Source organism: Dermacentor variabilis, chromosome 5, assembly GCF_050947875.1.
Source record: "Dermacentor variabilis isolate Ectoservices chromosome 5, ASM5094787v1, whole genome shotgun sequence".
In the NCBI taxonomy this organism is placed as follows: Eukaryota; Metazoa; Arthropoda; class Arachnida; order Ixodida; family Ixodidae; genus Dermacentor; species Dermacentor variabilis.
Genome location: NC_134572.1, coordinates 159,644,176 through 159,658,321, shown reverse-complemented (window position 1 = coordinate 159,658,321; position 14,146 = coordinate 159,644,176). Strand labels below are relative to the sequence as shown.

Below are 14,146 nucleotides of genomic sequence, written 5' to 3'. Positions count from 1 at the left end.
TCCACCCCCTCTTGAAGTGCATGCACGTGGGTGTTGAGGCGTAACAAGACCATTGAGCCGATGTGTTATGGCTTGCTGTGACATGCAGTGTTCGGTATCACTTCATTGGCACTGTAATGCAAATGCTCTCGGCAGAGTGCGCTGTTTTGAGCATCTGGTGCTTGTGCATGATGTAAAGGCTGCAACAAAGCAGTCAAAGTAAGCTATAGGTAATTCGAATTTCACGGGGCTGGAAAAAATGTCCAAGTTATCTATATGATAAGTTAACAAATTATACCTCAACGTTCCTTTTTTTCTAGGTATTGTTTCTGTGTAGCTCATAACAATCTTTGCTCTTTCTTTCATTGGTGCATTGCAAGCATATTAGCAGTACTTACGCAAATTTGTGAGACACACACGCACACACACACTTTCTATATTGTGTAAAGTCTGCACAGAATCTGCAATTCTTGACACCTCATGAAAATGCTCGTAGCAGGCGACGGTGTCGTGACTTCCTTTGCAGTATTGCAGCAGTGTGGCAAACATGTCTTCATCCAAATAGACATGCTTTTCACTGATGCGTGCAGCGGCTTATTACTTTTTGGTCAGTGAGCAAGTCATTTCTTTTTTCACCGCTGACCTCTTGTGCCACAAGCATCGACAACTATGCACAAACCAGCCCGACCTCGTGCTTTGCTCATCGACTAATCGACCATTGCTGTGTAACCAGAGAGTTTGACCCAAGTCAGCATGTGGACCGCAGTAGAATTGCCTTTCATCCTCAACGGCTTTCATAATGTTTGTTGCATCACGCACCTTGCGATGAATAAAAAAGAAAGCACTTTTTACTAAACTGCCATCGTAGCAGCTGCAGAAAAATCTGTACTCGTGACGACAGTGATCAATGAGTCTTGCAGGCAGGTATGCAACCAAAGCGGCATTGCGCGTGGCACAAATCATTAAGTAAAATGGCACATAGGCTAAATTATTGAACGTTACAAATTAAGGAGGGCCGAATTAGGGAGCTAGCATGCCATGCTAACTTTGTCTAAGCTAAACCAATCTAATGCAGACATTTTTTATTTTCTACATTGTTTCATCATTATCTTACTATCTTCCTTGCTGTCTTAACTTACCTTTACAATTTCCAAATTTTGATCATTTCATGGTGGTGCCCACAGGTAAATTGATCATTGCCTACTCATATAATTCATTGTATAATAATAATTAGTCCATTACTTACTGCCATGCATCTTTTTATTCTTCTGAATTTTGTGTGTGTCTCTGTTTTAGAGATTTGTTTCTATTTTCACTATCTCATTCGCATTCCATTTTCATGCTGTTATTATGTTACTATACAGGTTGTCCCACGTAGCTGGATCAAACCAAGGTAATGTTGTTTGCTGTCGCTTGGAGATCCATCTTAACAAAAAACTGCGTGAGAAAAGCACAGACGAGCTAGAGAGAAATGATAAACACGGGTGCCTGTGTTTGTCATTTCTATCTAGCTCATCTACGTCGTTCTCGTGCAGTTTCTTTAAGATGGAACCACACCAACTTGCCCAGCTCTCAGTTTTGATGCTTACCGATCCTCAGATAATTTTTTTCATTCCCCCTGATTAGATAATCAGTCTTCATTAATTAATCAACTTCTCAAATATTATAATTAGATGAAAAACGTGAAGGCAAAAGTTGTAGAGCAACATGAAAAACTCCCGTTACCGCTCTCTGTTGCTGGATTTGTGCTACATAAAAGTGTTTTTCCGAGCGTGAAAGAAGCCTGCGAATACACGCAAAGTGCATTGAGTGGCCAGTCGCGGGGTAATTTTGCGTGTATTCTCAGGCTTCTTTCACGCTCGGAAAAACACTTTTATGTAGCACAAATCGAGCAACAGAGAGCGGTAACGGGAGTTTTCATGTTGCTCTACAACTTTTGCATTGACGCTTTTCATCTAATTATAATATTTGAGAAGTTGATTAATTAATGAAGACTGATTATCTAATTAGACGAAATGAAGTATATAATCCAAGTATCCCTTAGTGACAGCAAACAAAATTACCTTGGTTCTGTCCAGCTACCTGGAATTTGAATATTATTAAAGTGTGGCTCAAGTTACGTGGGACACCCTGTATCTATGTTGCATTGAGGGCTCTAAGGAGTTAGTGGTTACGTATACTTATATACAGTGAAGTTGCATTTGCCGACCTTGTCAAAATAAAAAGATGGCATTTCGGAGCTCTCTCAAGTTATTGGCATGATCAAGAAATCTGTCTCTCTTGTCCTCAGTGAACTTCTCAAGTCAGGTGAATCGTCGCCATCTGGACCGAATATTGATCATTCTAAACTCGTAAAGGTTTCAAAATGTCATGTTTTTTATTTTGACGCGGTCATTGACTAAAATTTCTTCTTATAGCTTGTTCCTGGCCAAACGAAATCTCATTAAAGGCTTTACTGAGCAATAATAAAAAAGAAAAATTTGCTTTGTCAGTGTAGTGCGCCTCCTGGACAAGTGCGTGCAGTTTCTTAATAACGGAGCATTGAAAGCAGCAGCCGGAGCAAGTCTGAGTGAAATTTGTGCTAATCATTACTTGCAGGTTGCAAATAGACGAAGTTGCATCCACCACTAAGAAACTTCATTATATGCAATATTTATTATTAAAAAAATAAGTTTAGAATTTTAAGTACACAGTGGTATCACCGAAAATGAATTTGCAATCAGGGCTATGTTAAAATGCAAATTTTTTTGCTTCGCTGTACCCAATATTGCATTGGATCTCCCTTTCTTTATTTTGTTATAGCCAGATTTTCAATATAATTTGTTGTATCCGCTAATGTGTTACATTAGTCTTTGTTATAACGAGATGCAAATGCGCATTGCAGAGATATTCCGAGCTTTTGCAGCAGCTACATACGAGGTTGCACGCTTGCGACGCAGACGCTGCCACCTCAGGTTCCGTCGCTGGACGAAGTGGTGCACTCTACGGTGTCGCCCATCCTAGACAGCATGGCCATGGGCGAAGGGCCACTCGAAGCCAGCCACAGGGACCCACAGAGGTTGGAACAGCTGGCCCAGCTCCATAGCTGAAACAGAAGGGCAGAACAAAAGCAAAGAAGCAGACACCACAGGACTAGCGCTGACCGCCAAATGCATTTCGCGAAAGAACGGCAGCCTTTTATAGTGTCTATCCAGCACGTGTACACTAGTGTAAAATATAAGATAACGTCAGTCACATTATTATGAACGTCTAACTGAGAATATTGTCGAATACTTGTGCGCGTATGCTCGAGATGGACACGACCTATTGCTTGGCTTCATGGCTTCAGCATCGTATTGCTGAGCACGAAGTAACGGGTTCCACTCCCTGCTGCTGTGGACACACTTCAGTGAGGGCAAAAAGCAAAAATGTTTTGTGTACTTAGGTGCATGTTTGTTTATTTATATTGCATGTTCGTAAAATGATCGTTTATTTAGGTGCGTTCTGGTGAACCCCTGATGGTTGCCATTAGTTCGGAGCCCCACCACTATGGCATCTCTCATAGTTTGTTTGTTGCTTTGGGAAGTTAAGCACCATAATTTGATTTGACTTTGAGCTGGACATAGACTGTAAAAGGCTGGTGTTCTTTCTATGAAATACAGTTGGCAGTCAGCGCTCGTCCTGTGGTGCGTGATCGCTTCTTCGTCCTTGTTTAATTATGCTTAGTTCAGAGCTTACTCTGAAGATCAAAAACTCGACCTCACCAAGATTGTGTAACATTCTAACTACTTGTAGTGAAACTTCATGCTGTTGCTCCTATTGTCTGGACTGTGGAGAGAATGATGTCATTATTGGAAACAGAGCCTGACATGCTACTCCAGATATGGGTGAATGTTTAAATGACACATGTGATGAGAATACCCACAGAACCAAAACTAACAACTCACAACTATCTACAAGGTCTCTTTCAGTCCCATGTCCTGCAAAAACACCACAACGGCTTCCGTCACGCAAATGGTACTTTCCCACAGGTTGACAACCCACAATTCAATTGTAATTGAAATCAGAGCTGTCACTAGTGAGAATTCAAAATGAGGTGACAACCACAAGCACCTTGTCATCTTGTTCAAACGAGACTATGAGGTTTCGTCAAGACTTAAGGTCGTCGGCAAGCTAACAAGCAAGTTTATTTGAAAACATCTGTAGTCATACTAGTTGTTAGTATAGGTCCATAAATTTTGCTAATGAAACTTCAAGATGCGCGTGCAAGAAGGCAGCAGCCTTCTTGTCTATTCTTGAAGCGATATGTGGGACCGGGCTATTTGGTAACCTATTGTAAAAACAGCACAACAGTGAACACAGGACAGAAATAAGGAATGAACGATAATATAGCACTTGTGTTTGTTCATTCCTCCTTTATGTCCTGCGTCTGCTGTTGCGCTGTTTTTGTAATGTATTCTTGAATTTGCACTAAAAATGGTAAAAACCTGTACCAAGGTCTATTGCAATGCTTGATATTAGGTGTTTCAAGCATCCCCACACCATTAGTTTTGTCTTGACTGCCCAGCTGCGATTGTTCTGTGTGCACTCAGGCTCATGAAACCACTGCATGAATAGCATATTTTCATTGTTAATGAAATCCTTTACTAATTCACATCTTTCTTACAGGGAGGTGCTGGGAGACCCAGGAGCGGGCAAGCTTCAGCTGACCCTCCGATACAGCGCCCAGAGAAGCCGCATGGTGGTTGTTGTCCACCGAGCTGTGTGAGTTCTGCTCCACCTGTCATTGGCTTGTTCTCTGTTTCCCGCGGCTTCTGTGAGACCAGAAGACAGTGTTTTGACTATGGCTTTTTGTGGCTGAGCACAAGGTGCCGTGTTCCATTCCCGGCTGTGATGACTGCATTTCAGTGGGGGCAGAATGCAAGCTTTTTCCTGTCTTCCAGCCTCTTTCCTGTCTTCTTGCATGTTTCCTGCGTGCGTCTTTTCTTGGCTGGTTTTTTCTTAATGTAGTAAGAGAATGCTTGCGCACTCAGATTTAGGACCACCGAGGTAAAGAATCCCAGGTGGTCGGCATTAATTCGGAAGCCTCTACTGCGGCGGCCCTCGTAGCCTGAGACGTTCAAACAAATAAGTAAACAAAGTAGATCAATGAGTGAATCAATTAGGCATACTGCACATGGTGCTGAAGTGTAGAGATGTTGTGCGTTGCTACTCTGGGACACAAACAGGTCAAAGAAACTAAACGAAATGTGCTCGAGGACAGTGAAAACAGGACAAAACCTGAAACTGCCACCCATGTAACTGCAGGTCGTTAAACATTTAGTACCACCATTGAGTTGGTCATGGCTAAAGCGTCTGCCTCAGTGTGCCATGTCCAGTCACCATTTCTGCACGAGTGCATTGCTAGTCACCGTAACACCAGTCACCACTTCTACATTCAGTCCCAGTTACCACCAGTTATACACCAGTTCACCCCCAGTCAGCAGTTCTAAACTGAGTCCATCACGTCAACTGTTAACCAACAGTTCACCACCGGTCACCATTTCATCAGTCACCAATTCTACATTCACTCCAATCAAGTTGCAAGTTCTGCACCTGTTCATTACCAGTCACTATTTCACCAGTCACTAGTTCTACATTCAATCCAATCAACTTTTTAGACCATACTATTGCCTGCTTCAAGTCAGAGACCCACTCGAAGAAGGTGCCACAGTCCTGTAAGTAGTAGTGCTGGCAGGAACAGGTAGCATCAAGGGATAATTCTGTAGGAAAGTTTCATATAAGGGGCCGAAATGCCTTTTCTTTTACATTGAGATTTAACATAATTTAACACCTTTGTTATCCACTGGTTGATTGCTATTTATGGATGCATTATGTAGACGGAGATGGTTTTGTTCTTTCATAGTTCTATGCTGTCTACATCAACCTTACGATGAAAAAAATCTCTGTTCCTAGTAAAAGTGATCCCTTGAACATCTTGGGAACACTTACCTGTCACTTTTAGTTTGAAATGTAAATCCCAAGATATGAATACAAGGTTTTGTTATGGCTTTCAGCATATTAGACTTTGCTTCTCGTATTATAATAAGGTGCTAAAATTCTCAGAAGTATAACTTTTTTATTTGTTTTTTGCTTTTGTGCGACCAAAAGGGTTTTTGGTCGTATTATGTATGTCTGAACTTCTTTCTTTCTTTCTGTCTTTAATTCACAGCCCTGGAATTGCTTGTTCCATTAGACTTGGGTTCATATTACACGCAGGTTTTTATGTAATGCTTGCCTTTAGTGTTCCTTCAATTTGAACATCATCGTCTGACACATGGCGTGCTGTGATGTTCAGAAACTTGGTCCACAAGGACGGTGACGACCTGCCGGACCCTTACGTCAAGCTGCAGCTGCTGCCTGACCGATCGAAGGACAGCAAGCGCAAGACTCAGATCTGCCGGAACACCTGCAACCCCGTCTTTGACGAGTCGTAAGCACCAGCGCTTAGCCCGAGTTGCCCATTGTTAGAAGCCAGTGATTGTTGGAAGGCAGGAAGTTGAGGGTGCTCTCTGCTCAGGTGATGACGCCCACTAATTCCCAAACTTGCTTGTGACCGTAATGGCTTTCCCTTCGGGCTGGACTTTCATAAGGCATTGTAGGGTTGTGGGTTTAATTGATAGCCACGGTGGCCTCATTCAATAAGCGTGGAATGCAAAAAACAGAAAACAAGAAACACTTCTGTCTCTTGATCTTAATTGACATCTCTGTTGGCTGACTTTGGGTATAGGTTAACCACGTGAAGCCACCAGACGATGAAGCCAAGGAAAGCATGTCGAAATTAAGTGTTATTTTATGATTGAGATTGTAGAATTAATTATGAGCAAAGCTTTTCCTCTTCCTTCATTAACATGTGAACATTCTTAGAAATTTATTGCAGTACGCATTTAACAGATTTAATGTAACACTTTCATTCCCTGGTTCATTCATTCCCCCTGATTCATTTCACCCTTTGTTGTCAAGAATGTGTGTCATTTGAAAGTGGCAGGAGCTCAGCACGCTCACCTTTATTCTCCTGCGTTTGTGAACCAGGATGGAATTTGAGGCAGCGCTGTCAGACCTGGAAGGCAGCACCCTTCAGGTGCTGGTGAACTCCAAGAGCGGCTCGTCCATGTTTTCCCGTGGCAAGACGCTGGGTCGCACGCAGGTCAGCCTGGCCAACCTGGACCTCACCAAGGCACTCACGGACTGGTATGCACGCTGCGCCCATTTGTGTCCTTCACCACTTGCGCCTGATGAACCGTTATCTCAAAGTACTAATCTGTCTACTATCTTTAACAAATGAAGCAAAGCAGGAAATTATGAAGTATATAATCACTGTTGCCTTTAAGGTAGCGCGGCCTAGTCAGGCACGGAAGTCAGGCCTTTGTTTCCCAAGTCAGTGTTGTGTGTTGTCTTATATAAATAAGTAATAAATTTACAAGCAGTTACTTCTTTATGTAAATTTACCTAGCTGTTACAGATAGTAAATAAATTTACAATCTGTAACATGAGAGGGCAATCTTTGCTGCTACTGTGCTGTTGCCATTGGTTGGTGGTATGAACTCCATGCTAAGCCAAGGAGCCAAAATCATGCTGACAGTATGCACATGGGCTAAAATGAGAGAACAGAAATGCACTCTTCTGTAGTGAGCCTTAATAGTCCATTGTTCACGGTTCATTATCCACAATAGTACATATTGGCCTCAAAACTGAACACTTTTCAGGCATCTGAGAAATGGCGAGCATAAATGTTAATGTGTTTGCGTATGGGTTAGGGCACAGGTATGGAGAACGTATATTGATAGCAGTGATAACTTATATGCAGGTTAAGATACCGTATGCCTCCTGCAACTAGCATATTTGCACGATTCAACCGTGCCACCAATTATAATGCGCAGTTATATCACCACCCAAATATCCAAAAAATAACTTGGTGCCGATTCTGCCGCGCACATCAAGTAATGAAACTGGAGTCTACGCGTACCGTATTGAAATGATTTTATGGAACATGCAAAGGCAAGTAGACATGTATGCAGCTGAACCCCTAGCGGCTTGTCACTATCGGAGTCCGTTGACACCACCTTTCCGCTGTATACCGAACACAGAAGGTAATCTTGAATTCCATTTAGTGCATTAGAAATGCCACACTTCTTGAACGCTTGTGCAACCGTCATATGCGGGAGGGAATTCGGCACAGTGTGGCTAAGTAGTTTGCATTGAGCTTTTTTTTTTTTTTCAGTAAGAATCGATTTCGTTTTTGATTTTGAGTAGAATTAGTTGCGACTGTGAAGAACGTGCCAGTTTGAATGCACTGTTTATTCAAAAGAGGTGCGCATTAGAATCATGTAAATACTGTAATTGTGAGAAACTGAAGGCTGTCTTCGTGTTGAGGGTGCTGTGCACGTGTATTGCAGATGTTTCCTTAAAAGCCTTCGTAACATCCTGAGGGTTGTCGGAAAGGAAGCGCACTTTCACTTGCACCTAAAGCACAGTGCGCAAGGCACGATCTTTTCACACTTGGACTTCATAAAACATGATACGACTTCACTTCGGCAGTCGCTATTGTCGTGTGGCGCGTGATTTCAGAGGTGTGTTTGCAAGCAGACGCTTGTAATTCAATCATTTGACCATCTTCATCCGCGAAAGTTTCTATTTATTGTCTTGGCATTCATTTGCGGCAGCAGTGAAATTTTGTTATGTTGAAATTGCGCACAAACACACCTCGTTATATTGAGGTTCTAGATACATGGTGTTCTATGGACAAGAGGTTATGAAAAGGCAAATAATTTCTTATATGGAGAATTTCGTTATATTGAAGTTCATCATATCAAGCTTTGACTTATAATGTACAAAAATACGATGAAGTGCTGGGTATGATGTTGTAAATCTAAAATCCATAACTTTCTTTATGCTAGTATTTGCGTGCATGCTTTTACTGAATATTGAGTATAACGAAGGTATTTTCGTGTCAAATGCCACTTTGTTGAATTGCTGTGATTAACTCCAAACATTGTGCAAACACAACTCTTAATCTGTTGCCCATTGCCGTAGCTCTTTTAACCAGCTTCTTTTCTCCTCAGCATTTCCACTTCGTATGTGCCCCGATTCTAATAGCCATTTCCTGTCGACGCTACTTTAACAGTACAGCGTGGAAATTGGTGCTTGTATGTTGCTACACAGGGGAGTCGTCATAATCCAGACTAGCCTGGTTTCATTTTTTCCACGATTAGCACTGATGCCTTGTCAAATGTACACGGTTGGGACTGAATGAGCGAGTAACAACGCAAAGAGCAGGACGTGCAGACTGAGACAGATGAAGTGCTGTCTGCACGTCCCGTTGTTTGTGTTGTTTACTTGCCCATTCAGTCCTAATCGTGCACGTCCAGTTCTTTGCACTGTTACGTACTAGTTTTCTCAGACATGTACCACTGGCCCACGTTAGCTCACTTTACTGTATGGGCAATGTAGGCTGGCAGTCAGATTCCTTCAAATGACTGATAGATTTGCCTAAAGTGCAAGGACAAGTTAATTAACAGGTCCGTTGCAGGCTTATTAAAAATGATTATTTTTGCATCTTCAATGTGTGAAGCTAAATTCTTGGAAAATAGCACCGAAAGAAATTCCTATTTGCAAGTGTGATTTTATTTTAATTGAAGTTTCATCACTTGGAGCAGATGTTTGGGTACTAAAAAGTGCTGCTTGAGGTGCCTATAACAGGCACTAAAGCTGTCATTTAAAGGCGTCAAATACCGTGCTTTAGGCATGCCTAGGCACAAATAATAAGAGCTTGCGCTGTGTAACTGAGAATAAATTATGATTTTCTAAGGAACACAGCTCGCTAGACCCTTGTTTAGTAAAATTAACTTTATTTCCTTGATAAAACAGAATGTGGCAAGTTGTGTAAGTTACAAAATTTATCTGAAATTTAGTGTGCCTAAACCCCACAAGAAAAGTTGTAAATGCAGTGACAAGGAGGCACCACCTCAAAATTTTTGGGTGCCGCCTATGACGCGGCCGAGTGTAGCCGCACGTGCCCTGTCTTGAAAGCGATCTGCGATGAGTACAAAGTCTAGGTGCCCTGAGGGCTGATAGCTTCGTGCGCACTGCGTTCTCGCCACTTAGTTCGCGTTGAAGCACGAGGGAGCACGACGGTCAATTTGCTCGCGGCTCCTGCCGCTCTTCCTCACGCCAGCGTTTTGACTGCGAGTGTCAGCGGTCATTGAGTGAGATGTGTTGCTGTTTGCTAGCATGTGCGTGACACCATGCTTGTTAATTTAGTTAGTAAGTGAATGCTTACAAGTTTATATGGCCGATAAAACCACTATGCTTGCTTCGTATAGGTGTCTAATAGTAATTTGCTATCACAATCAATGCTTCATCTTTCTGGCTAAACTGCGAATTTTTTCTTTAATTTGGAAGGTTACCCTTTTGCATAATACAATTTGTGAAACAAATACAAAAAAGTGGCATCACATATCCTATACAAACACATTTGTTTCGTTCGTAAAGTTTATCAGGGACCGGTAAAACGGCCCAAGTATCCAATGTTGCAAGCCAGGAGGGCAACATGGATGATGATACTAGTTCGCAATATTTGGTTCCTTTTCTAAAAAAGCTAACGACTTAACTTGGCAAGTTTCAAGAACTTTTACTCAGCCACAACAACCCAAATATACGAAATAATACTTCGAAATCCTTGATGTCACACCAACGTGCCCATGCCAGTGTTCTGGCATAAAATTGAAGAAATGAAACTTTGGCCTTCATTTTTCTATCTTACTAATCAGGCTATTACAGCCAAGTTAAAGAAAATGAAGTTATGAAAGATTTTGAAAGACCTCGTCAGTCTAAACTGATTTAGTGTTTCTTTTAATGTCCCTTTAAATGCGTTGTGAAGTGAACACTTAAAAAATTAATTAGCTATGTTAGTTAGCTACCTAATAGCGATTTATTGCTGGTAATTACCACCTCCTGAAGCAATCCACCTGTCTTTTACAGGTGATCTTAAAAAAATAATCTGTGGAATCAGGTGGTGTGCCGAAAGCTTATTGCGTGTGTCGTTTGGATTTCTCCTAGGTACGAGCTGGAGCCGGATACCTAGACTGACTTTTACCCAGGTTGTGAGACAAGCTTATTCGTCCTCAAAACGTCATGCAGGGATCTCCGACAGACTGAGAGTCCGTTGCAAAAGAAATCTGCGTTGTTGTTTGTTATCTCTGTTTTACGGTCCTTTCTGTTTGCACTTAGCGATAGTGTTTACGAGCAGAAAGGGATTTTGGGTGACGCCGTGGTGGTACATTGTGTTACATGTGCATGTCACCTAAGCCTACTATGTAGAGTAGTGTACTTTAAGAATTTGCCTTGCGACTTTCAGAAGAATAATAGGCTGATGTGAGAACTTAATTAGTCATCACTTAGGGACTGCAGAAGTGATTACAGAAATTTGGAATGATGCTTGTATATAACACTTGGCTTCTAATGCTCGCTGTGAAGGTTTAGGCTGTATGACTTGACTGGCTAATGGCTTTATAAATGTCTTTCATTGAGGTACAAAATTGAGCGTTTTTGAAAATTTTACATTTTACGGATATATATAACCACATAAATGAAACTTAAGGGACATGTAGAGAATGTATATGCTTCCTTTTGTTGTTCTTGTTTGTTTTTTCTTGTTGTTGTTGTCTGTTTCACCTCGAGTATAAGAGGATCTTTTGGAAGGCGCACAGTGCATTGTGGACTGTACAAATTGTGTGCAGTCGGAAAGTGACGTCCAGCAATTGTGCCATTACCTGTGAATTCATGTTGTTCATAATGCTCTTGCGGCACCTGTTTCTTTTAATTGCACGGCTACTTAGTGCTAAAAAAAATTCCATAGAAAGAAAACCCTTTAATTTTTCAATTTCTTTAATATTTGGCTTACATTAGCCTCATTATTTTAAGCCATTGTTGTACTTATTGTCACATGTGTTGCAACACTGAGACTTTGTTAACGACATGACCTTGTGGCTTTATGGAAAAAAAAGCAAGAAAGATTCACTATGCGACTTTTAATTTGTTGCGTGCAGCTTCCATTGCAAATTTTATGCTGATGCCTACGCTGAAGGGCAGGAGTTTATTGCAATTTTATCTTATCTCTTGCTAGTGTGAAGTGATTATGGAGTGTTGAAAGACGTATACTGAGGATGTTTTGAATTAATGTGCTATATTGCCATGCACACAATTTTTGTTGTCATGTGCTTCATAAAGAGCAGACTTTGTATGTGTTTCAAGATGCTAAAAGATTTGGACACAAAGATGCGAATATTGTAGTGCATTGTGCGCTATCTTGACAATGCCCAGGTGTAATTGAATGCTTTTCTACAATGAAATTTTCCTATTACAAGGATACAGTACCAAATGCCAATGAAAAGGACACGGTAAAAAGTTTTGAAAGAAGAAGGTTCAAGCTTCTGCATAGAAACCTTGTTCACTACAGCAAACAAAATGCTATTTTATACCTTGCTTCGTTTTTAAAGCCAGGTTGTACTGTAGTATGCCGATTATTGTATTTACTCATATCTAAGCACCGCATCCCCCTCCTTTTCTTTTTCTATGACCTAGCGAACACAGTGAGGCCTAATTGAGGTTGCAGTACAAGTAGTAAACTGATAATTCAGTTGTAGTTGAATATTTGAAAAAATTGTACTCAAGTAAAGTAGTACTTCCGCTTGAAGCAGCTGTTATATTTTTATTAAATTTTTAAAATGTTCGCACAATTCTAGTCCTGAGAGATTAAGTGTAGGTTTCAGAAGGGTGCTTGCATTAGAGAAAATACGATGGTCCTGCCATGTGTGCTTTTTATCTGTAATCAAGGTGCTTTTCTGTGGTTACATTTTTTTAAAGCTTTGTTTATTTTTGCATTGATTATTTACATTATCCTATTTTCTCTTTCTCGTAAATGTTCTCCCCGCATCAACTGAACGTGGTCAGCAAAGAAAGGCTACCACTTTTGTATTCACACTATCAAAAAAGCTCTTGCGGGTTTTTATGTACTGTCACACTCTGCCGACGCAGTTGCTACTTTTATCTTGCTTTCAAGGAGCACTTCTGCTTCTGTTAATGCTATATGCTGGCATTCTTTTCTAGTCATTTGTTAACATTTATTGTTCTGCTCCCGCTTGTGCTACACTTGTTGTCTCTTTAACACCCAAGTGACCCCAGGTGAGATCGAAATAAACAAAAGTGCGCAGAATGAGCGCTTTTTGCTTTTGAAGTGAGCTGTGCATGTTTCATGTGTTCTGTCTGGGAAAAAAAAAAAAAAAACTGCCTTTCTTTATTTTCTGTTTTGTTTGATGGGCAGTGTTAAGTAGACGCTCCACCCTCCTGGTCCAATTTGTAGATGATCGAGTGACTGAAATACATGCAGTGTTTCAATTGAATTTTTTTGTCGATTATCTGGAGAAAGGTGCTGTGTTGCAGGCATGAAAAATTGCTGCTTGCAGCTTTCCTCTTGCCACAGGCCTACGGCATCCATCTTGGGGGTGGGCAAAATGGTTGCTTCTTACCGGCTAGTTGCAGAAAACCACCCAGACAACTCTTGATTACTTGTTGAAGCACAAAGGATAGCAAAGTCTGCATACTAGCCATTTGGGACTCTTAAAAAAATTAACCATGCCGTATGACTGTTTAAAATTACCTTGTTTTTCGGAATAATCTGTGTGCTGTGCAGGATGCCAAATGTTCCGAGGCAGACTGTCACCCCCATTTAACACCAGGGGCAGTCATTGACCGCACCACCATGTGCACTCCTTAGTACTGCTTTGCCATGTGGAATATGCGAATGTGGTAAAGTATGCGACAGCTTATTGAACGAGGAATTTGAGAAAAAAACTGTGGTATCCCTTAAACGTAATGAAACGAACTTACTGCTATGTCTCCAGCGAGACCCTGTTTTACCAAGCAACCCGTTTCCCGAAGGTGACGCGACTGTACCATACATGCAGTGCTTTGCAGTAAGAAGCTGTTTATGGTTCGTGATGTTAACTTTTCTCCTCCGTGCATGCGTTGTGCGCAAGGCCACCACTGAGAGAACAGAGGAGTGCTGCAGAGACGAGGTTGTGAGGGACTTTGCAGGGCGTCTGCAGCCCAAGGAGAAGCATTTGTGTGGACAGATTCGTCACGAGTAGCA

The 14,146-nt window shown here is 41.4% G+C and overlaps 1 protein-coding gene across 1 annotated transcript in view; it reads left to right on the top strand.

Moving 5' to 3' along the window:
• Esyt2 (extended synaptotagmin-like protein 2) overlaps positions 1 to 13,231 on the top strand; it is an 82,443-nt gene extending 69,212 nt beyond the window's left edge. Inside the window, exons 19-23 of the mRNA XM_075693670.1 lie at positions 2,919 to 3,037; positions 4,627 to 4,722; positions 6,296 to 6,430; positions 7,030 to 7,188; positions 11,056 to 13,231. Of these exons, the coding sequence (XP_075549785.1) occupies positions 2,919 to 3,037; positions 4,627 to 4,722; positions 6,296 to 6,430; positions 7,030 to 7,188; positions 11,056 to 11,080 (534 nt within the window). The 3' untranslated portion in view covers positions 11,081 to 13,231. The remainder of the gene's footprint in view (positions 1 to 2,918; positions 3,038 to 4,626; positions 4,723 to 6,295; positions 6,431 to 7,029; positions 7,189 to 11,055) is intronic.
• Positions 13,232 to 14,146: the final 915 nt, after the last annotated feature.